This window comes from Aquarana catesbeiana, linkage group LG04, assembly GCF_042186555.1.
Source record: "Aquarana catesbeiana isolate 2022-GZ linkage group LG04, ASM4218655v1, whole genome shotgun sequence".
NCBI lineage: Eukaryota > Metazoa > Chordata > Amphibia > Anura > Ranidae > Aquarana > Aquarana catesbeiana.
This window is the reverse complement of record NC_133327.1, coordinates 201,531,871-201,556,802: the sequence shown is the minus strand read 5'-3', so window position 1 is coordinate 201,556,802 and position 24,932 is coordinate 201,531,871. Positions and strand designations below refer to the sequence as shown.

Here is a 24,932-nt window from a genome sequence, read left to right as displayed (position 1 = left end):
TGGAATGGCAAGGAAATTCTTGCCAGTAGCATGTTATATAAATAAGACAAGTTACAGGCAAATGGGAGAGTCCTGTAAATGTTCCTGTGCTATAACTGGAGCTGCGGTTAGTGATAATAATAGAAGATAAACTTTCCAGAACAGCAACATCCTAACTTGATGCACAGCAGAGGTCCTTTAAGGTTCATGGGCATTAGCTATGCCGGGCATTAGCTGTGCTGGGCACTTTATTTGTTCTTTTGAACCATGTAAGAATCACATCTGCCCACTCACAGGTTGCCATTTTTTTAAGTTAAATAGGACATTCTTTATTCAGTTCGCTACAGCATCTGTCAAAGCCTCTTGTGGGTATAGGCAGGTGTTGTCCTTACACAGTTCACCAGAATGATGTGTTATAAGGTCACAGCAGAGGTATCTTGGCAAAAGTATCTGTGGCTAAAAACCCCTTTAGATACTGAAAGGGAACAGGGCGGTAGCACTGACGACAACCCCTAGAAATAATTGTAGTGTAGGTTCGAATATGAATGGTTGTCATGGTCATAATGTCTTTTTTTCCTCTTGAGGTTTGTAAATCTCCCATTTTGTATAAATTGTAAATACAGTCTCTTTGTTCCTGGGTACATCTTGTCCTGCTCCTCTGCATACTGATTGCCCTGTGATTGTGTTTTCACTAAACAGCCCAGATTGCAGGCAAGCAAACAGAAATCAAATAGTTTAAATCAGTCTTTCTTAGCTTTTTTTTTTTTTTTTTTTTAAATAACTCACAGGTCTCAGGGAACCCTTGCTAATACAGTTATCTGTATATGGCATGAACCGTAAATTAATGTATAAGAATAAATAAAGGGGATAAGGAATGTAGTGTGCTTAGTATAGTTAAAATTCTGGGGCTACTGTAAAAGACATTTTTTTTTTTTTTAAATCGGGGAAACTGTTTATTGTAGTGTGTAGCAAAGTGTTCCACAGTAAAAAAAAAAAAAAAGAGCCATATCAATCCAAGCTTTACAACTTGACTTTATACGTTCAAATAGTGGTCATAAACAGAATTTTAATGTAGCTCAGGGATATACAGCAAAACATTGACTGACAACTACAGCGATACAGTCTAAAAGTGCAGTCGGGAGACTAAGGTTCAAACAAAAAGACGGGAAGAAAACAGTACAACCAGTATTGCACTCTATTCTATTGAATACCAGGTCTATTGGTGAGAGTCGAGGAGTACTCAACCAGCCATCTCACACCTTTTCAAATTTGACTGGACATCCCCAGTGTGGATAAATGAGGCACTCATGGTGTAGGGTAGTATTCATGGAAGAACCCTAATCCTGGATGGTTGGGGGTTTGCAGATTTCCAATTTTGTAGAGTAGGTGTTTGAGTTTGCAGTAATGCTCTAGAAACTGCTTATTTAGTATGTGTCTGTTTTATAGTGTCATCTAATATACCCAATATGCATTTCTTAGGCTCTAGTTTGATATCAGTCCGGAAAGCTTTATTAATCGGGTCTACAACCATGGCTCAGTATCTGTGAAGCTTGGGACAGTGCCATAACATATGTATCAAGTTGCCATGATCTCTGCGACATCTACTACAGATCAGGTCCTGTAACAGGCCCATTTTATAGAGTTTGTCCGGGGTGAAGTGGACAGGTAACAAAATTTATAGTTAGGAGAGTCTCTGTGAGATGTTCAGTGAGCTGATATGCACCAATTCCAGTGCATTTTCCCACTGTTCACCCTCTAAAGGGCCTACATCTAGTTCCCAAAGCTCTATTGCCTTGTTTAACCTTCCAAATCTGTGGAAAGTTGCATGGCATAGCAGCAGGAAACCCTTTTGTTGTAGTGGTATGATGCATGAGGTTACAAATTGAGGTGGGAGAGAGGCGCCAATCAATGGGGAGATTTTGGGCCTTTACTGCATGCTGGAGTTGTAAGTTGTAGTTCAACACATATGGTTGGGAAGGCTAAATCAGGTTTATAGTTGTGGGAAGGGAATTAATCGACCCTCACTAAAAACGTGTTACATATGAGTTGAAAAATAACAATGTCTGGAGAAATGCAGACGGTTAAGATTCGGTTTTTCTTTGCATTGATAGTCCTTGGAAATGTGCCACATTACATTAATGGTCAGGAAAATGTTGGTGGTCAGTGGAGAAGCCTCTGCGGTAATCAGTGGGGTATGGACCACCTTACATCGGTGGTCATTGGCAGCAGGTCCCCCTAACACTGGTGGTCAGTGGAAAGAACATTCATTTTAATTTGTGATCAGTGGGAAGAATGCTCCATAAATTTGTGGTTGAATGGAAGAATGCCCCCTTACAAAGAGCTGAAACATTATTGTGATCCGTGGTTATTTATCGTAGAGGCAAAAATTGTTAAATGCTGAAAGAACCTCTAAAGCAGTGGTTCTCAACTCCGATCCTCAGGACCCACTAACAGGCCAGAATTTAAGTATTACCTTGGGGAGATGCAGACTAGAATACTGCAATCACTGAGCAGCAAATGATATCACCTGTGATGTATTTCAGTTATCTTGCAAACCTGGCCTGTTAGTGGGTCCCAAGGATGGGAGTTGAGAACCACTGCTCTAAAGGAACCCTAGGGTTCCTCAGAACCCTGGTTGAGAAATTGTACCTGGATTGAAATGTTAGAATTGTTACCTTGAAATTGCCTTGCCAGGGGTTAGAAGTTGGTTAGGGTAAGAGCTAGGATTCAAGGATTTATGCTAGCACTTGTTAAGCACACAAATGTTTAAAACCATTTAATCCTCCTTTGTGCTGCTGCACTGTAAACTGTGAGTTATGACTTCAGCTGCATTTATGTGGTGTTAGATTTTTTTGTTATGGCAAAAGGTCCCACCTTATTCCATTTACAAATGTTGTGTGGAAAGAACCAATGGCTGTTCTCTAGGAAGGAAATAACCGAGGGTAAGGGTCATTACAAATTGGAATTTCAGGATGCATTTTGCAACCTCAGTTGTCCAAGTCATAAATGCCACTTGTGAGGCTGGAAATTTTCACATGGAAAATACAAGTGGGAACCTTGCATTTCTTTATTTCTGATACCGCCTGAAGACAGCTTTTAAGATGGAAGAAAAGCCTAACTACCTATTCTTAAAAATGTTCCCTCCCCACTTGTTCTACCAATCCTGCATACCCTGAAAAAAAGATCTGTATACTAGCCTATTTTTAACCTGCTCCAGTCATATGATCCTGTAGTCCTGGCTTTCCTGTGTCAGTATGCAGCTGCTCCAGGGGAGAGGAGGGAGCTTCATGGGAGCCTATAGGAGACATCACGACTCCCAGAATTCACAGCTGTTGTCAATCGCTTCATTACACGGAGTAACTGGAATTGCAGGATCTCATGACTGAACTAAGAAAAGTTAAGGTTACAGATCTTTTTTACACAGGGTATATGCAGGTTAGGTAGGTAGAGAGGTAAGGGAACATTTTTAAGAATAGTTATTGTTGGGTTTTACTACCACTTTAGTCTCTAACACACCCCTTGCCACCCCACAACCACAGGGAGAAGTGTAAAAGCCAGCAATTTATTAATTACAGGTACTTATATAGTGCTGTCTATTTATGCAGCGCTTTACATATATATTGTACATTCACATCACCCCCCCGCCCTCAAGGAGCTTACAGTCAAGGGTTCCTAACTTACATACATATACTAGGGCCTATTTAGACAGGAGCCAAATAACCAACTAGCATGGCTTTGGAGTGTGGGAGGAAACCAGAGTACCCGGAGGAAATGCACGCAGGCACAGGAAAAACAAGCAAACTCCAGGCATGTGTCATGGTTGGGATTCAAGCCAATGACCCTAGTGCTGCTAGGTGTAAGTGCTAACCACTTTGCCACTATGCTGCTGGCAATGGCTCTCTTTTCTTTGGTTTATAGGGTGGTAGGGGGCGTGGGAGATTTAAAAACTGGACCTGAATCAAAGCCACAGCACAGCATTCTCCTTGGGCAGAATCAAGAGTATTTGATAATTAGTAAAGATAAATGTGAGCCCTTTTAGGTAACTGCACTTATGGAAAATTGCATTGCAGGTTTGTTTTAAGACCCCTTTCGCACTGGGGCACTTTGCAGGCGCTACAGCGCTAAAAATAGCGCCTGCAAAGCGCCCTGAAAGAGCCGCTGCTGTGTCTCAAATGTGAAAGCCCAGAGTGCTTTCACACTGGAGCGGTGCGTTGGCAGGACAATAAAAAAATCCTGCTAGCAGCATTTTTGGAGCGTTGAAGGAGCAGTGTATACACCGCTCCTTCACCGCTCCTGCCCATTGAAATCAATGGGGCGGTGCGGCTATAACGCTGGCATATTGCTGCTGCAGCAGCGCTTTGCGGTGGTTTTAACCCTTTCTCGGCCTCTAGCAGGGGGTAAAACCGCCCCGCTAGTGGGCAAATACCGCTGCTAAAATAACAGTAAAGCGGCGCTAAAAATAGCACCGTTTTAAAAGAATCCCGTGCAGAGCAAAATACCATTGCCGACCTCCTTTTGAAACTAGTTGCCTGGCTTCCAAACTTTGTTATTGACACAAAACAAGCATACAGCAAGTGAAGTTAGCACTCTTTATCTGCATGCTTTTTCTGGGTCAGTAGTATGAAAAGTATGTTGTAAGCATATTAAGGCAGCAATAAAGTTTATTTTATTTACTGCACTCTGAAACTGCAAGTTAAAAATTGTGCATGCAGGCACTTTTGCAAAACTGTGTCTTGTGGCTATCTCAGTAGGTCTCCCAGCTTATGCGTAGCAGCACTACTTAAGATTCTCTATGACCCTTGGCAGGATCTCTGCTGGCTGCGTAAGTCAGAAGCTTTCCATACCTACTTCTTATTTGTCATTATGCTCTTATTTGAAAATGGGGCAGAACCATGTCACTCCTATGTGTTTTTTTTTCTCCTTTTAATAGATGACTGTATTTAATAAAACAAAGAACAATAGAGAGGGAGGGATAATTAGGATGGGGATTAAACCATGATGTTACCCGATTCCTGACGAAGAATGACAGTAGTCCCTACAATAAATGTCTTCTTTCAAAGACATTTCAAAAGCATGGTAACAACTGCCATGTACACAAGGCTAAGTTTAAAGCAGTCAGTAGAATGAAGGATGATTCCGGACTGGTTGCTGTGGGCAACTGAACTTTGTTATTTGCCACATTGAAGATCTGCCAAGGAAATTCACTGTGTTATATCACCATCAATAATTTGACATATCTAAAACAAAATGCTGATAATCATGGATTAGAATATAATAAAACATTTTTTTTATTCTAGTGAATATAGTAAAAGTCCCCAGATAATCAGTTTTGTTGGAAACAAAGTGACAATCCGGAAAAGCGATGGCTGTCTTGTCCACACTAACATTTCTTCATATCCAGCGATTCTTCATGACTACTCCTCTACTGCTAAGTGGAATGATGCATTAAGGCTCTGCCGCTTTGTAAAGGTAATGTTTCTTGGGTTTCAGCGTGTTTTATTGCACGCATAACTTCAGCAGGCATTATTTAAATGCCCAGCTTGTTGCTGCTTATCCTTTTATTTAGTGATTTTATAGTGGGACTTCACTCTCCCAGTAATCATTGCTTACTTTTAATCATCATGCTGCTAGCATTAGTAAATAGATAGGAAAGTATATCATATTTACTTGTTTTAAACTTTGTTTTACATTTCTTCAGTTACTTCCTGGTTTCTTGCCTAGGGAAATGATGTCATACATCCCAGGAGTTTTCAGGAGAAGAGGAGGGGTTTTCTCAGCTAAGCACACTCTCCTGCATGCATGCTTTAAGGAGTTGTAACGGCAGAAGGTTTTTTAAGATAAAAAACCTTTTGTGTGTAGCAGCCACCCAAGCACCCCCCTAATTACTTACCTGAGCCCCATCTCTCTCTGGCGATGTCCACGAATGTCTAAGCTGTCCGGGACACTCCTCCTGATTGGCTGAGACACAGCAGTAGTGCCATTGGCTCCCGCGGCTATCAGTCAAAGTCAGTCAGCTAATCGGGGAGAGAGGGGGCAGGGTCAGGTCTGGGCTCCATGTCTGAATGGACAAACGGAGCTGTGACTCTGCTCCAGCGTCCCCTTAGGAAGCTGCTAACTGTGGGGGCACTCGATAGGAGGGAGGGGCCAGGAGCACAAAGAGGGACCCGAGAAGAGGAGGATCTGGGCTGCTAGATTCATCATTTGCTCTTACTGATGATGGCCACGGCCAAAAATGCTAGGGAGTGATTTCCCAACAAAATAAAGCGTGAAGACATGGATGGAAGGGGGAGTTTGCTTTAAATATTAAAAATGACTTAAATCATGTTTTTGGTTTGTGGTGCTCAAATGCAGTGAAGATCCGCTTTAATTGCGCTTCATTTGAAAGGAAATCTATCAATATACAAACATAGAAATTGCCATTTTGCTTTCTAATATATTGCTTTCTAATAAAGCTAGTTACCCATTAGGTTCATCGTCTTGTTGCAGTCATCACAACAGTACTGCAGATAAAGACTTTCCTGATCTGCATACTTATTCCATAAAGTATGAATGCCAGTCAAGCTGCATTTTCAGGCCAGCAATTGTTGCCTTGGTATTTCTCTCATGCCTAGCTACATATCTGTCCTCTTAAAACAAGGGCTCTTCAGTTCAAACCTGTATTTTTTTTATTTTACTTTAAGTTCTCTGCCCCATTGAATCCTAATTCTAGTTTGTGATTAAAATGACTTGGAATTCAGCAAAAACTACAAGGCTATGGACCCATTGGGGAAATGTGGTGTATAAGAACTGCAGACTCATCTACACTTTTTACTCTTCCACTGCTGTGCTTTTTATAATAAAGACCTGCCTAACGTTTATTATGTAATGGTTAATGAATTAGTCACTGCCCACCCCAGTTGCTTACAGAACTCCCTGTTCACCAGAGATGTCTCATTGTTATTGAACCTGTGTTCACCATCATCGCATATAGACCACTATCATTGCACGTACATCTTTCCCCTATTTTGCAAATATTCCATTTGATATATGTAAGTGTTCCTGTTCCCACAGGCCACATTTATCACTTTCGTTTTCAGGATAGTTCAATGAACCCATCTTTACTAAAACATTCAGGTCTCTGGCCTGTGCTTAGATAGTCATTACAAAGATGCTAACAGCATAAACTGGCACCTTTTACAGTCACTGGCAGCAGATGGATGCACGAAAGGTCATAACCCAGACCCCCTTTTTCACCTGGAGCCCATTATACTTTTGACCTTGGCGACCATTAAAGCTGCGTCACTGGGGAGATTTGATGGGCAGCGATGTGACATCTTGAGGAAAGGCAGCATGTAAATGGACTCAAAACGAGTGACGACCACTAGGGCCACCTTTCTGTTGAAAAATCAATTCCAATCTCCTATAACCTTATTGCTTTCTAAGTAAGCATCTGCTTACTTTTTACTGGGGCAATTCTTAACCATATAAACCAAAAAATAATATATATCAATGAACATTTTATTCTGACAATCATGTTGATTTGCTCGCTGTTACTTTTACTGTTTATTATCAGATCCTTTAAATTGAATTATTACACGTTTGTTGATTGTATTGCCAGGGACGCCACCAAGAGAAAGATGCTGGGAACTTTGATGCCATATTATGACATGGTAGCTTTGTTGTGCTTGAACTTGTTAATAGTGTGGTCCTGGTCAGGTATACCTGAGACAAACACTCGCTTGCCAGCTAATCGAAAAAAAAACAAAAACAGATAAAACTATCTAACAATTAAAAACCGAGGTTTTAGTGGCATAACTTTTGTAAATATACAGTATATGGAAGCCACAGTGACTCATCAAGGTCTCAATGTATAGTAAGGTCCTTCCACTAGTCTCCTTGTGTCCATTTCTCCTAGTGTTCCTGTTTTTTTATTTATTTTAAGCAGAAGTTTAATTTTGCTTTTAGACCCTTGTTTCTGTGCAATTGTATTATGATGAATATTGCAGCATGTTTAATGAGGATCTTTGCATATCTTGGCATTTCTGACTGATGGAAAGTTGTTGCATATGTGAGAAAATTGCCAGCATTTGGGAAATCATTGTAATCTTGGTTCTGCTTGCTGCAATTTCTTAGTAGTGCTTTTTTTAAGCATTTCACTGGATGGAAGCTGTATAGGATCTAATTTTTATCTGTATCGAAAACTATATAAAATTAGGGAGTTTTTTTTTTTTTTTTCTTTTTTTTGGGGGGGAGAGGGGGTGAGGTTGTGTCATTGTTTAGCAATTTGGAAGACTTCCTGGATTGATTACACCTTTATCTTTTTACCGATTGGAGAGATTACAGCACTGTATCCTGCCTTACTATGTTTGCACTATGTACTAATATTTTGGCTATTGATAAGTGCAGTTGGGTCAAATCACTTTCTGACTTCCAATATATTATGGTACAGTTGTAGAGCCTCACTCCTCTTATTGCAAGAAGAGGATTCTGAATCCTCCTGTTGTAATAATAATGAAAACTCCAACTTTGAAAAATGAGACCCCTTCCCTTCTCATGGGATGGTAGGTGGTGGATCCAGGAACCCAGATGCAGACATCACATAAATACATGTGGGATAATGCACTAGGCTGGTGCGCCCTCTTTTCTTTTCATTTTTCTAGTGCAGACATCTCACTGAGTTCTTGCCATGTTATGTGAACAGCTTGTGAATCATTCAACGTACTGGCATTTATCCAAGGAGTGACGCTTTAATTTGACTGCAGCTTTGTAATTATAACTGGTCTTGATTCTGATTCCTGTTTTGATGCAGACATCTGATTATTTTGTCGGTTGAGAAATTTGTCAGCGTTCCCAAGAAAGATTTTGTTTCAGATTTCTTTAAAGTGTACCTTTTTCCACATTTATCCTACTAAACTGCTACTTACATACCAGAGCAAGCACCTCCAGGCTCCTGCATGTTCCCTTTTCTTCAAGAGCACCCCAGGAATACTGAAACTCAGGACACTCACTTATACATATAACATCTTCATCTAGGAGGTCAGAGCTTGCCCCTGTGCCCTACTCCTCCCTACTAGTCTAGAAATGATGGCCTGACCCACACGCCAAGTGAAAGCCATTGGAGGGGAGCAGAATCAAGCGCCAAATTCCTTGATGTCGCAATTTGCATAAAATGTGACCAAGATTTCTGGATATCAAAAGTGACTTAAAAGAAAGGAGAACTTACAGAGAAGATACAAAAGCTGTCTGTTCTGTAATGTAAGTGGCAGTTTTGTAAGAGGAATATGGCCACAGGTTTGCTTTAAAGTGATTGTAAAGGTTTGTTTTTAATAATACACCTCTTCTGGGGTTCCCAGCCGGTAGTTTGGGCTCCTTCTCATTTTCGAGTACCCCCATAGCACCATAGCAAGCCACTTGCTATGGGGGCACTCATGCGGGCTTGACCTTGACCTAAGCTGTGTCTGCCTATTGACACACACAGCATGGCTCGCCCTTGCCAGCCCCCCACTCCATCCTCAAAGGATTTGATTGACAGCTGCAGGAACCAATGGCTCCCGCTGCTGCCCCTGAGGCCTGTGGGGAGAGAGAACAGCATTGGATTGAGATCAGGCTACAGTAATTACTTGGAGGGAGCTGAACACAAAAGGTTTTTTACCCTAATGTAGAGAATTCATTAAGGTGAAAAACATTTAGCCTTTACAACAGCTTTAGGAACATAGGAATATTTTCACTGAAGTAATGGCTTGGTGAAAGCTATAACAATGAATGGTAATCTACACAGCCAAATTAAAATTATTACATAGTTGTAAGGATGCTTTTCCTTTTTTTTTCTTTTATTATGTGCAATGCATTTCTGTGGTAGTTGTTACTAATAGGATGTCCCAGATTTTCATTTCATTAGGACCCTGAAAAGCTAGGCTTCCTAAAACCAAATTTTGCATAGGACCAAAATTTGAAATGTATATCTAAAAATTAAAAAAATGTTTGGCTTATATTATACACGATTAATATTTAAGGTAGTGTGTGTGTAAAAAATATATATATATATATATATATATAAATATATATATATATATATATATATATATATATATATATATATATATATATATATATATATATATATATAAATGAAATCATATCCCCTCTCAAGCGTCTCCTCTCCATAGAGAATAAGATCAATGCTTGTAGTCTTTCAACATAGCTGATGTCCTCCATTCCCTTAACAAGCCCTTCTCTGGATTCTCTCCAGTTCCATCCTTCCTGAGGACTGGTGACCAGAACTGGACGGCATACTCAAGATGCAGCCAGACCAGAGTCTTGTAGAGTGGGAAAGGTTAAAAGGTTGTGCAAAAGTTAAAAGCACATTTTTGTCTAGGGGAATAGTAAAAAGGAGTTTTACTTCCCTTAACGCTCTAGCAAGCTCTTCCTCTCTCTGTGACTTGTCCCCCGAATCGTTTTTCTTCCATGTTCTGTCATTGGTCACACTCATTCGTCATCACATATAATGCAGGTCCAGAAGTCCTGCACTGTAAGTGAAGATGCCAGGAGCCCACCCACAACCTGAAGCGTGGGAGGAAAGAGACGAGCGCTTAGTGAGGAACGGGAGGGTAAAGGATAAATTTAACCACTTTCCAACCAGGCCAATTCTGACATTTCTCTCCTACATGTAAAAATCATATTTTTTTTGCTAGAAAATTACATAGAACCCCCAAACATTATATATGTTTTTTTTTAGCAGAGACCTTAGAGAATACAATGGCGGTCATTGCAACTTTTTATCTCGCACAGTATTTGAGCAGCAATTTTTCAAACGCGTTTTTTTGGGGGAAAAAACAGTTTCGTGCTTTAAAAAAAAAAAAAAAAAACAATAAAGTTAGCCCAATTATTTTGTATAATGTGAAAGATTATGTCACGCTTCAAAATTGCACACGCTCGTGGAATGGCGCCAAAATTCGGTACTTAAAAATCCCCATAGGCGACGCTTTAATTTTTTTTACTGGTTACATGTTTTGAGTTACAGAGGAAGTCTAGGGCTAGGATTATTTCTCTCTAACGTTCGCGCCGACACCTCACATGTGTGGTTTGAACACTGTTTTCATATGTGGGCAGGACTTACGTATGCGTTCACTTCTGCGTGCGAGCACACGGGAACAGGGGCACTTTAAAAAAGAAAAAAAAATTTTATTGTTAATTTTACTTTACATTTTTTAGTTTGACACTTTAAAAAAATAAATGAAAATTTTGATCACTTTTATTCCTATTACAAGGGATGTAAACATCCCTTGTAATAGGAATATGGCATGATTGGTCCCCTTTACAGTGAGATATGGGGTCAATAAGACCTCACATCTCACCTCTAGGCTGGGAAGCCTGAAATAAAAAATAAAAAAAACTATCTCGGCTTCCCAGCCGAGGCGGCGCCGTTTGAATGCAGAGGCGAGCGTGACAGCATAACATGGCGCCAGGCCTCCGACGATCATAAAGACTCCGGTGGACCAAATGGTCTCTATGGCCTCTATGGTAAACATCCAGGGCGGCGGATCCTGTCTTCGACTTACCGATCGCAGTGGTGAGTCGGTAGGAGCACCGGAGGGTGGCGGCGGGGGGGGGGACGTCCCCTCTCACCGCCCGTAAGAACAATCAAGCGGCTGACCAGCCGCTATGATCATTCTTATGGTGTAGGGAATCGCCGGCTGAAAAAGCCAATATCTGAATGATGCCTGTAGCTGCAGGCATCATTCAGATATACCCGCACAAAGCCCAGGACGTCATATGACGACCAGCTGTCAGCAAGTGGTTAAGTAAAACTTCTTTCTATTGTTCCTACATATAAAATGAGCATTTAATGCTTGCAGTGCAGGGGGAGCCTCAAATGAACGTTAAATGAATATGAATTGCACAGGAAATGATTGATGTACAGTTAATATGAAGTTGATGGAAAATGTGGGGAAATTAAAGTGGAACTTTCTCCCTGTCAACATTTTGAATCCTTATGCTGTTGGCATTAGTAAATAGGAAAATATATTATATTTACTTGTTTTAAACTTTTTTCTTTTTCTTCAGTTATTTACTGGTTCTTATGCCTAGGCAAATTATGTCATACATCCTATGAGTCTTCAGGAGGGGTTTTCTCAGCTAAGCACCCTCTCCTTCTTGCATGGCTGAGCTAAGGACAGATTGATTCCAGGAAGTAAATGCTAGATAAATCATCTTCCATTACTCAAGATGGCCACAGCCAGACATACTAAGGGGTGTTTCTCAAAGTGATTTCTCAATATATTGCTTTGAAATTTAGAAATTAATGAAATAGCATTTTTGATTTGTGGCACTCAGATGCAATATAGGTCTGCTTTTAAATAGAATGTACAACATTGTAGTGGTAAAGAAGACTTGAACTGTGGAAGCTGTATACACAAAAGATAATCCGTGGGCAAATGACTAGCGTATAGACTGTCTGCAGCTCAATTTCTCCTTGTTACTGACTTACCAGGACTTGTTCTGCACGGTGTCACTGGTGATCTGATATCTGATGGAGGAATGATCAAGAAGCAGCAGAAGAGGTGGAGGTACCACAAATGCACAGAATGAGTGAAGTAGATGCAGGGAGATGCTTACACAGCAGATCCTCAGGTTATAGCCTTCTTTCTAGTAAGAAAAATGAGCAGCCCAGTACAACAGCGCCTTAGGTGATCTCACACTGCAAATATACAGCAGTGAGACTAAAGTAAGAGAGAGGTCAGGAAGTTCACTACTAAATTTTAGGAAGAATTCAAGACAAAAATGTACATTTTTTGAGGTACTGCTTGAGTACAATTTACCATGCTAGATGTTCCCTATAACATTTTTACCTTTTGAGTTGAGAGCCACTTTAATATGCATTAACTGGGGTTTTTATGGTAAATGACTAATGCACATTAGTTTGGAACCTAAAAGGGTTGATTTGAAAAAGGAGGCCAGAGCTCCACTTGCTGGTGGGAATTGTAAATATAATTTATTCATATGCAATATTTCTTATTTACTAAAACATTTAAACATAGTAAAGGAATATAATAAAGCAAACATTTACCAAAAATGTTATACTTATGATTTGTAGTAAATGATAGGTACTCATTACACAGGAAATGTACAGTAACTGAGGTTTGCTAATTTGCCTTGGCTAAGGGTTGCACAGTAAAGGGTTCATGTACCGTGGTACTATAGGTATGGTGTGTGTGATCTATGAGATGTGTTCCTGCGTTTACCTTCATCACTTCACTTCCACAATCAAGGGACTCCAATGGGAGTGCAGGAAGTGACATTTCTATTACAATGACCATCACTGTGTACCGCTTACTTTTTTCTTTTAACTCTGGTGAATTCAATTAACCGGCCGATGTACGTCGGCAGAATGGCATGGCTGGGCAAATGGGCTTAACTGTACGTCCCTTTAAATTTGCCACCCTGCCATTGCATGCGTGCGCCGGCCGGGAGCTCCGTGAGTCGGGTCACGGGTCTCGTGGACTCAATCGCCAAGGGAAAACCCGCGATCGCCTCATGGAGAGGAAGAATGGGGAGATGCTAATGTACACAAGCATCTCCCCGTTCTGCCTAGTGACAGTGTCACTGATCTCTGCTCCCTGTGATCAGGAGCAGAGATCAGTGACATGTCACACGTAGCCACGCCCCCCCCACCAGTTAGAATCACTCCCCAGGACATACTTAACCCTTACATTGCCCCTAGTGGTTAACCCCTTCACTGCCAGTGTCATTTACACAGGAATCAGTGCATTTGTATAGCACTGATTGCTGTATAAATGACAATGGTCCCAAAAATGTATCAAAAATGTCCGATGTGTCCGCCATAATGTCGCAGTCACGATAAAAATCGCTGATCACTGCCATTACTAGTGAAAAAAAATTATTAATAAAAATGCCATAAAACTATCCCCTATTTTGTAAACGCTATTACTTTTGCGCAAACCAATCAATAAATGCTTATTTCGATTTTTTTTTTTTTTTACCAAAAATGTTATATGTAGAACAATACGTATCGGCCTAAACTAATGGAAAAAAAAAAAGTTTTTTTTTATATATTTTTGGGGGGTATTTATTATAGCAAAATGTAAAAAAAAATGTGGTTTTATTCAAAATTGTCGCTCTTTTTTTGTTTATAGCGTAAAAAATAAAAACCGCAGGTGTCATCAAATACCACCAAAAGAAAGCTCTATTTGTGGGAAAAAAAGGACGTCAATTTTGTGTGGGAGCCACGTCGCACGACTGCGCAATTGTCAGTTAAAGCGATGCAGTGCCGAATCGCAAAAAGTACTCTGGTCTTTGGCCAGCAAAATGGTCCGGGGTTTAAGTGGTTAAAGTGAAATGGTTGTTCCATTTGCTGTGTGTGAGAGAAGGGTAATCCTAAATCAGCCACAGAGATTTTCTAGTACATTGAGAGATCTCAAACACTATTTCTTTGTGCTCTCCGTGTTGCTCATTTGTTAGCCACTGCACTGCTTGTTTATGCCTAGATATGACTGCCCTAATACATCTTCCTAGACATAGTCAAGAATTCTTTGCATTGTTATGCAGTATGTTAGAGAAAGTGAGCTGGGTTATAATGCAAACCCCATGATTAAATATTCTTTCTTTATATAGTTTATTTATTTTGCTGTTATTAAAATCCAAATATGGTAGTTCAGAAAGAAAGCTTGTCTTATGATAGCTGCAGTAATAGTGACGTTTTAGGGCCAGAGAAAGCCAAGTTAGGTCTATTGTTGTGGGAAAGAAAGAAAGAATAAGCAATATTGGTTGTCATGGAGGAAGAAGGGGATTACATAGGAGAGTAAAGCTATCCATATATGGAAGGTGGCATTTATATTCAGTGGAGCCCTTTTTCTGCTAAATCAGGCAAGTGCCTTGTGCCCACAAGTAGTCACAGACATTTCTAATTGACAGAACTCATATGAACCCTTGTAGACTGAGATCCCAATATGAAAGGGTAAAAAAAACACCTTTACCAGTTAAGCCCTGCCTTCATAACTAGCTTTGACCCCCTCCCGTAACATATAATTTGATTGTTCCAGCACCCGTATGAACATTTGTTACATTTATATTCCATTCAGTTTCCTATGGCCAGTGTGAAAATATATCATCAACTGGTATGGTAATCTGGAATTTGCCTATTACCTTTCTACGCCCTTTTACATTCTTTCTATTCCTTCTCCCTCATTCTATTGTTTCTTCACACTATAGCCCTGTACTAACTTAAAACTCTGCGTTTTTTTATTTTTGAGCTATAAACATCGAGCGACAATTTTAGAAAAAAAAAACTTTTTTTTTTTACTTTTTGCTATAATACATATCCCCAAAAAAATGTAAAAAAAACAAATGTATTCATCAGTTTAGGCTGTTATATTCTTCTACAAATTTTTGGTTAAAAAAAAAAAAATGCAATATATATTGATTGGTTTGCGCAAAAGTTATAGCATCTACAAAATGGGGGATAGATTTATGGCATTTTTATTATTATTTTATTTTTTTTTACTAGTAATGGCAGCGATCTGCGATTTTTAGCAGGACTGCGACATTGCGGCTGACAAATCTGACACTTTTGACACTTTTTTGGGACCAGTGACATTTATACTGCTATCAGAGCTATAAATAGCCACTGATTACTGTGTAAATGTCACTGGCAGGGAAGGGGTTAACACTAGGGGGCAAACAAAGGGGTTATATGTGTTCCCTAGGTGTGTTCTAACTGTAGGGGGGATGGGCTGCCTGGGACATGACAGAGATCACTGTTCCCGATCACTGGGAACAGTAGATTTCTGTCATGTCCCCTGTCAGAATGGGGAATCGCCTTGTTTACAAAGGCATTTCCCCGTTCTGTTTCTGTAATAGGTGATCGTGGCTCGCCAGCGCACATCAAGTCCAGCCGACCCATGGGCACACTCGTGCAGCGCGCGCCTATGCAAACCGCCATACAGCTACAGCGATTGGCACAGGAGAGCTGACCTGCCACCGTATAACGAGGGTGGCTGGTCGGCAAGTGGTTAAAGCAGGTTTAGGTTATAAAAAAAAATATCCTAAGCTTTGAACATCTCACAGAGCACTGTTCAATCCATCATCCGAAAATCGAAAGAGTATGGCACAACTGCAAACCTACCAAGACATGGCCGTCCACCTAAACTGACAGGCCGAGCAAGGAGAGCATTAATCAGAGAAACAACCAAGAGGCCCATGATAACTCTGGAGGAGCTGCAGAGATCCACAGCTCAGGTGGGAGAATCTGTCCACAGGTCAACTATTAGTCATGCACTCCACAAATCTGGCCTTTATGGAAGAGTGGCAAGAAGAAAGACATAAGAAGTCCCATTTGCAGTTTGCGAGAAGCCATGTAGGGGAGACAGCAAACACGTGAAAGGTGCTCTGGTCAGATTAGACCAAAATTTTACTTTTTGGCCTAATAGCACAACACTATGTGTGGCGGAAAACTAACAGTGCACATCACCCTGAATACACCATCCCCACCGTGAAACATGGTGGTGGCAGCATCATGTTGCGATGATGTTTTTATTTAGCAGGGACAGGAAAACTGGTCAGAGTTGATGGGAAGATGGAGCCAAATACAGAGCAATCTTAGAAGAAAACCTGTTCGAGTCTGCAAAAGACTTGAGACTGGGGCAGAGATTCACCTTCCAGCAGGACAATGACCCTAAACATACAGCCAGAGCTACAATAGAATGGCTTAGATCAAAGCATATTCATGTGTTAGAATGGCCCAGTCAAAGTCCAGACCTAAATCCATTTGGAATGCTGTGACAAGACTTGAAAATTGTTGCTCACAGACGCTCTCCATCCAATCTGACAGAGCTTGAGCGATTTTACAAAGAAGAATGGACAAAAATGTAATTCTCTAGATGTGCAAAGCTGGTAGAGACATCCCCAAAAAGAATTTCAGCTGTAATTGCAGCGAACGGTGGTTCTACAAAGTGTTGACTCAGGGGGGCTGAATACAAATGCACGCCACACTTTTCACATATTTATTTGTAAAAAATGTTGAAATCCATTTATCATTTTCCTTCCACTTCACACGTATGTGCCACTTTGTGTTGGTCTATCACATAAAATCCAAATAAAATGAATTTATGTTTTTTGATTGTAACATGACAAAATGTGGAAAATTTCAAGGGGTATGAATACTTTTTCAAGGCACTGTATGTCTTACCTTTTAGTTACCTTATTTATCGGCGTATGACACACACTTTTTTCCCCTAAAAATAGAGGGTACACAGTGCCTGCGTGTTATATTCTGATATAAATTGTTTACCAACAGCGGACAGCCCTTTCTCATACACCGCTCCTTCTGTGTCACTCTAAATGTAAATCAAAGCCTCTAAATACCTCAATTAACGCTGCTCTTTCTGGCCGCTCCCCGCCTCCCACTCCGCCTCCTCCTCGAGTGTAGCTTTTGATTGGAGGAGGAGAGCGGTCACGTGACCGTCAATGAAATATCAGAGGAGAGCATCCACATGATCAGGTCCATGAAAGAGTGGCGTTAATTGAGGTATTTAGAATCTTCGATTTACATTGAGATTGACACAGGAGGAGCAGTGTATGAGAAGGGGCTGGCAGTGATGTTTTCTCAACGTTAAAGTATGCTGCTGTCCCAGGAGACTGGGGGGCTTTATAATAAAAGGGGGCTGCGTGATGTGCAGGGAAAGGGGTCTGTGTACTGTGCAGGGGGCTGTGGAAAGTTTTTTTTTTCTTGAAACGTCCCTCTTAAAGTTAGGGTACGCGTTATAGGCCGATAAATACAGTATTTTATAAATAATAGTCTAACAATATAAAGCATAAGAACATTTTAATAAAATACCTGCCTAGCCTTTAAAGCGGGAGTCCACCTAAAAAAAAATATTAAAAACAAATACTGCAGCTGCTGACTTTTAATAAATGGACACTTACCTGTCCCAGGGTCCAGCGATGTCGAAGCCGATCAATCGCTCGGGTCTCAGCAGCTGCCACCGCCATCCTTGGTGAAGGAATCAGGAAGTGAAGCGCTGCGGCTTCACTTCCCGGTTCCCTACTGCGCATGCGCGAGTCACGCTGCGCGTCCTAACTGGTCCCCGCTATCTCCTGGGACCTGTGTGTTTCCCAGGAGACATCGGGGGGGGGGGGTACGGGAAGGGGCATGACACCCTCGGGAGTCTTTTCCCAGAAGTGGGTGCAAATACCTGTATTAGACAGGTATCTGCACCCCCTCCCCCCAGAAAGGTGCCAATTGTGACACCGGAGGGGGGGGGGGATTGGATGAGCGGAAGTTCCACTTTTGGGTGGAACTCCGCTTTAAGACATTCTGGTTTGACACGTGATCACATTCGCCAATCATTTAGGACCTGGGCAATAGCTGAATAGATTTTTAAAGCATGTAATTACCCCCTATATTGTGTCAGGGATAGTCCTAACGCAAGTCATTATATATCTTGTGAGCACATTGTCTAGTGCATCTATAGGGCCCAAGCAAAGAATTGTATTAATCTGCGGAATTTATGTGTTTATGTGTATTGCGTGTTTACTAATCTTACACATCTTTTAATATACATAGGAGCAAACCTTGTGGGCTTGTCTAGCAGCTTTGGCTATTGCAAACAAGGATATGTCAACAGCTGAGGTTGCATACGCAGCAATTGGTGAAGTAAGGAAGTATACATAATTACTCCTTAAATACCAGTATTATCTTGATCTATGTTAGTGTTTTCTGCAATCTTTTATTTTTTTTGCAGATTGACAAAGTTCAGTACATAAATTCAATTAACGATCTACCATCAAAAGAGTCCAGATTGGCTCACATCCAGCTCTTCAGTGGGAATTTTCAAGATGCTGAGGCTATTATACTGCAGGCTGGCCTGATTTACCAAGCCATTCAGCTCAACATTGACTCCTACAACTGGGAGAGGTAAATACATAGACTACAGACAAATCTGTAAAAATGTAAGAAATGACCTAAAGAAAGTAATAGTTTTATTATTAAGACCCCTTTCACACTGGGGCGTTTTTCAGGCGCTTTAGCGTTAAAAAAAGCACCTGAAAGAAGCCTCATCTGCAATCCCAATGTGAAAGCCCGAGTGCTTTCACACTGAGACCCCTTTTCACACCGGGGTGTTTTTCAGGCGCTTTAGCGTTAAAAAAAGCACCTGTAAAGCGCCTGAAAGAAGCCTCATCTGCAATCCCAATGTGAAAGCCCGAGTGCTTTCACACTGGGGCGCTGCGCTGGCAGGGCATCAAAAAAAGTCCTGCAAGCAGCTTCTTTGCAGCGCTTTCGAGTTTTTGCCACCGGGCTGGGTGCGCCGATGGCCCGAGCCCTTTCTCACTACCAGCGCCTGAAAAACGCCCCCCGTGTGAAAAGGGTCTCAAGGGTTTTTCGGGCGCTGGCAGTGTGAAAGGGCTTGGGATTTCACACTGGGATTGCAGATGAGGCCTCTTTCAGGCGCTTTTTAACGCTAAAGCGCCTGAAAAACGCCCCAGTGTGAAAGGGGTCTTAGTAGTAGTTTTCCATCCTAGATTCCCCCAGAGGTTCTCCCCCCAGTGTATAGATTGCATTCATATTTTTGCCACCCAAATGCATTATTTTACATTTTTCTACATTAAACCTCATTTGCCATGTAGTAGCCCACCCCATTAATTTGTTCAGATCTTTTTGCAAAATTTCCACATCCTGCGGAGAAGTTATTACCCTGCTTAGCTTAGTATCATCCGCAAATACAGAGATTGAACTGTTTACCCCCTCCTCCAGGTCGTTTATGAACGCATTAAATAGGATTGGTCCCAGCACAGAACCCTGGGGGACCCCACTTTCCAGCCCTGATCATTCCGAGTACTCCCCATTTATCACCATCCTCTGAACTCGCCCTTGTAGCCAGTTTTCAATCCATGTACTCACCCTATGGTCCATGCCAATGGACCTTATTTTGTACAGTAAAAGTTTATGGGGAACTGTGTCAAATGCTTTTGCAAAATCCAGATACACCATTGTCTACGGGCCTTCCTTTATCTAGATGGCAACTCACCTCCTCATAGAAGGTTAATCCATGCTGATTACTGCTAATGATACCATTCTCATTACTAAAATATTGTGTATATAGTCCCTTATCATCCCCTCCAAGAGCTTGCATACTATTGATGTTAGGCTAACTGGTCTGTAATTCCCAAGGATGTATTTTGGGCCCCCTTTTTAAATATTGGTCCTACATTGGCTTTTCTCAGTTCTAAGTAGTAGGAAGTAGTGGTTTTGAACATTGCTCTACCTTGAACATTTAGAGAAGCACCCAACGACACACTCGTAGCATAAAGCAGGAGAAGGTATTAATCAAGGAGGTCCTGAAAGTTTGTAGTATCACTATACATCCACCAATAAATTCAGGTCGTGCAGACTTTTTCAGGGTTAGCCACCAACATCTCCATTGCCATTATATGATGTAGTTTTTATGCAGGTTTTTATTGTTTAGGTATAGTTGTACTTTAATACTTTTCTCGAAAATCCTAGCTCCTGGTAAAATAACTGAAGGGAGGGGGGGGCTCTTCTTAGTCTTCTTATACATTGTTACATGTAGATTTGAGCAACTCACTATGTAATTACATCTAAACTGCTATGGGGACCCTAAGCTTCTCGCAGGCTCATGTAGATGAATTACATAAATGTTGGACCTCCTCCACAGCATGTCATAGCTATCCCATGATGAAATAGGAGCTTCTGCTGTTCTTCATTTTGTAAATTGTGCATTATATAATAACGAAGATTGGTGGACATATCAATATTATTATCAGTGGACATAAAGAAGGTAAATGTTTTAACTGGTTACATTTATTGATTTCAAAAGCTTATTTTAAAACAATATCCTTCTATTCCATTAACTTTATCAATAGATAAGGTTTAAAAAAAAAGTCTAACTTTTGACCACTTGCCTACTGGGCACTTTCACCCCCTTCCTGCTCAGGCCAATTTTCAGCTTTCAGCGCTGTTGCACTTTCAATGGCAATTGTGTGGTCAAGCAACACTATACCCAAATGACATTTTTATCATTTTTTTTTTCAAACGAACAGAGCTTTCTTTTGGTGGTATTTACCATTCACCACTGGGTTTTTTATTTTTTGCTAAACAAACGAAAAAAAGACAAAAATTTTGAAAAAAAAATAATGTCATAGTTTGTTATAAAATTTTGCAAACAGGTAATTTTTCTCCTTTACTAATGTGCGCTGATGAGGCTACACCGATGGGCACTGATGGGTGGGGCTGATGAGGCTGCAGCAATAGGTGGTACTGATGGGTGGAACTGATGAGACGGCACTGTTAAGTGGCACCGATGGACTCTGATAAGCGGCACTGATAGGCGGCATTGATAGGTGGCATTGATAGGTGGCAATGATGGGCAGCACTGATTGATTGGCAGCACTGGCGGGCACTGATTGGCAGCACTGGTTCGCACTGTTGGGACTGCACTGATAATCAGTGCCCTGATTATCAGAGCCGATGTCACTTTAACACAAGCTGGTTATCGGCTCTCGTCTTCTCTCCTCATGCTGTCAGCGTGAGGAAAGAAAAGCCGATAACCGGCTTGTGTTTACATCTGTGATCAGCTGTAATTGGACACAGCTGATCATGTGATAAAGGGCTGCTGTGATTGGCCCTTTACCCTGATCTGTGATCAGCTGAGTGCAAAGGACTCGGCGATCAGAGTGGGGTGTCATCTTTTAGCTGTAGAGCGGGCGGGAAGGGGTTAAAGTATTTCAAGGCAAAGCTGCTTTTTTTTTTTTTTTTTTTTTTTAAATAAAGTTGAAAATAGTTTAAACACCTTTCAGTTTTTTTTTGCCATTTGTATCCCATTGAGGAGATTTCCTACATTTTCTGTCATGTAAACATGAAAAGTGAAAGGAAATTTCTCCAAAAGTGGGAAATCCCTGAAAGACAGTTGTTAACCTTGAATTAGGTCACAGTGACAATGGTCGCCAAGACAAAGGGTAAATCTCCCCAGTAGGGGCACAGGTGGAAATAAAAAATAAAACCCTGACAGGGGTTCTAACCCCTCGCATTAAAATTAAAAAATTTTGGAGTTTAGATACATGTTTAAATTATGGCCAATTCTTGGGCCTTCGTGAATAAGTGACCCCAGAGAGACCTCCTTCTGTATTTGTTTTTGTGTATGTTGATGGTGATTTTGTGACATCATTGTACCACAATATAGTAATAAAGGAACACAGTTATCAGTATGTTTTAGTTCAGTGGATTGATAGAAACCTGTGGGCCCACAAAAGTATTTATCTAGACTTAGTTACACACTTTTACCTTCTTTTTTTTTTTTTTTTCTTGTAGCATGTAAACCATGAAAATATATTTGCTATCCAAGTTGTTCACATTTTCAGAAAACGTATGATTCATTTTTTACTAGTTCGACAATGAAACAATGCTCAACAGCCAGGTTGACAATAGACTTGAAAAATTTACAGCTGACATATAAAATTACTGAGCTTCTTTTATAGTCATTAGGAACAAATGTTTCCTGACAGCTAGATAGGACTTTTTGGCAATATCTGTTCTGCTTTGTGCTAAGCGCAGGTGTCTTTAATGGGCCTATAAACAACTGGATTTTCCATTGAAAATACTTTTTAACCATTGTATCATTTCAATATATATATATATATATATACAGTACTTTTTTTTATATTTAAATATATATATATATATATATATATATATATATATATATATATATATATATATATATATATATATATATATATATATAAAAATAAAAATGGACAGCCAGTTATACATTTGCTTGAAATAGTTCTAATTATTTCTAATTATTAAATTGTTTAGTCTAGAATGGTCGTTGTATACTTCCCCGAATCCCTTTAAATGCAAATTTGGGGTTTTCTTTGTTCATTTTTCACCCACTTTCTCTTTTTTTGCCTTTTTGTAGTGTGAGGACAGGGGTTTTCTGAATATTCAAAGTATTAGAATCAGGAGGCAGAACCTACCTCACTTCCATCATGCACATAGTACAGCCAACCGTGAGTGACATTAAAGTGGATGTAAACCTGATTCATGAAATTTGACCTGGGCACATCTATCTGTTTACTCATCTCTCTCCAAAGCCCCGAGTCCCGTGTCTTTCTGCTGTTTCGTTCCTCTTTTATGAGCATGATAACTTCTGACAAGTTCTCCAAGATGGGAGATAAAACCAGCCTGAGATTTGTGTTGGGGTGGGTGCTATATATAGATTAGCAGAGAGCTTGTCTTGTTACAGCACAGCTCTGAAAGTATCTTTGTTCCTCTGCCTGGGGGGGGGGGGGTGCCTTTCCTCCAATCAGTTGTCACACATTGTAAGCCAAGAATCCACCCGTACAGCTGAATGAGGAAGTTAAAATTCGAACACAATGTAAGAATTCTAAATATTATAGCAAGCTGAAGACCGATATACATGTAAAACTTATGTAGGGAGATTTGTTTAATCTCTGTATATCATCTGAGGCTGTTCACTTCACTGGGTATAGGAGAGGGTTTACATCCACTTTAAGAAGGAAGTTTATAAGCTGATAGCCCTTCCTCCTCAATGTACATGGTGCAGTAGCGCCGAGCTGGGTGACAATGCTGCCAGAAATTCACTGCAGACTACTCAGTGTTGTCCCCCTGCTGGAGAAAGGGGAATTAACTGTCAGGACCACCAGGTATTGGAGTTTGGCATCAAAATAAACCTTGAACAGCACAATTTGTCTACATCATTTATAATATATGAGCAGCTTTTTATTGATTAGCTATAGTTGTACTTAAATGCTTTGTCTTACAAGAAATCCTAGCTCTTTTTTGCATAACTGAAAGGGGGAAGTCTTCTCCTAAAAAGGTACATGTAGTTATGAGTTTTTTATGTGCCAAGTTATAAATACTTTTTGCCATTGTATCATTTGGGTATATACTTTTTTTATATATCGGTGTAAATTTACCTGGGCAATCAGACATTTGTTTGAAATCATTTAAACACATTTCGGGCTATTAAACTGCTAACGTTTGTTAAAATATTTAGGTTTATTTAGAAATCTAGCATTGCAAGAAGATATAACGACATGTTTCCAATCTAATTTAGGGCTCTGGAGCTAGCAGTGAAACACAAAACACATGTTGATACCGTGTTGGCTTATCGGCAGAAATATCTGGAGGATTTTGGTAGAAAAGAAACCAACAAGAGATTTCTGCAATACAAAGAAGGCGTAAGTAGATTCAGTCAGATATTTTTTTTATTTTTTTATTAATCAATTAGGTATTTGTAACGCAGCGATAATATATGCAGAGCTTTATGTATTGTTCAAACCTATTCGTTTTTACCCTCAGGCAGCTTAAAATCTAAGGTCCCTTTCTTGCATATTTGGGCCTATTTAGACGGGAACCACTTAAAGTGATATTAAAATCTTTTTTTTTTGTTTTCTTTAAAAATAACAAACATGTTTTACTTACCTGTTCTGTTCAGTGGTTTTGCACAGAGCAGGCCAGATCCTCCTTTTCTTGGGTCCCTCGCCGGCGCTCCTAGCTCCTCCCCACTGCCGAGAGCCCCACAGCAAGCAGCTTGCTATGGGGGCAACCGAGCTGAGCCCATGCTCTGTGTGTCCATTCAGACACAGAGCCGTGGCTTAGCACCGCCCTCTCTCTCCTCATTGGCTCACTGACTTTGATAGCATCAGGAGCCAATGGCTCCTGCTGCTGTCTCAACCAATGAGGAGGGAGAGTCCTCAGACTTCATGGCTCTTGTGCAACATTTCTGGATCCAGATGGGGCTCAGGTAAGTATTAGGGGGTTGGGGGGGAGCTGCTACACACAGAAGGTTTATCTTAATGCATAGAATGCATTGAGAAAAACACCTTCTGCCTTTAGAACCACTTTAATCTACTAGGACAGTGATGGCAAACCTTGGCACCCCTGATGTTTTGGAACCACATTTCCCATGATGCTT

The 24,932-nt window shown here is 40.6% G+C and overlaps 1 protein-coding gene across 5 annotated transcripts in view; it reads left to right on the top strand.

Annotated features, from left to right (window-relative positions):
* IFT80 (intraflagellar transport 80) overlaps nt 1–24,932 on the top strand; it is a 204,193-nt gene that overhangs the window by 169,047 nt on the left and 10,214 nt on the right. For all 5 annotated transcript variants that reach the window (XM_073626109.1, XM_073626112.1, XM_073626110.1 and 2 more), the window contains 4 exons: nt 5,277–5,448; nt 18,539–18,628; nt 18,717–18,889; nt 24,072–24,195. In XM_073626109.1, the coding sequence (XP_073482210.1) occupies nt 5,277–5,448; nt 18,539–18,628; nt 18,717–18,889; nt 24,072–24,195 (559 nt within the window). The remainder of the gene's footprint in view (nt 1–5,276; nt 5,449–18,538; nt 18,629–18,716; nt 18,890–24,071; nt 24,196–24,932) is intronic.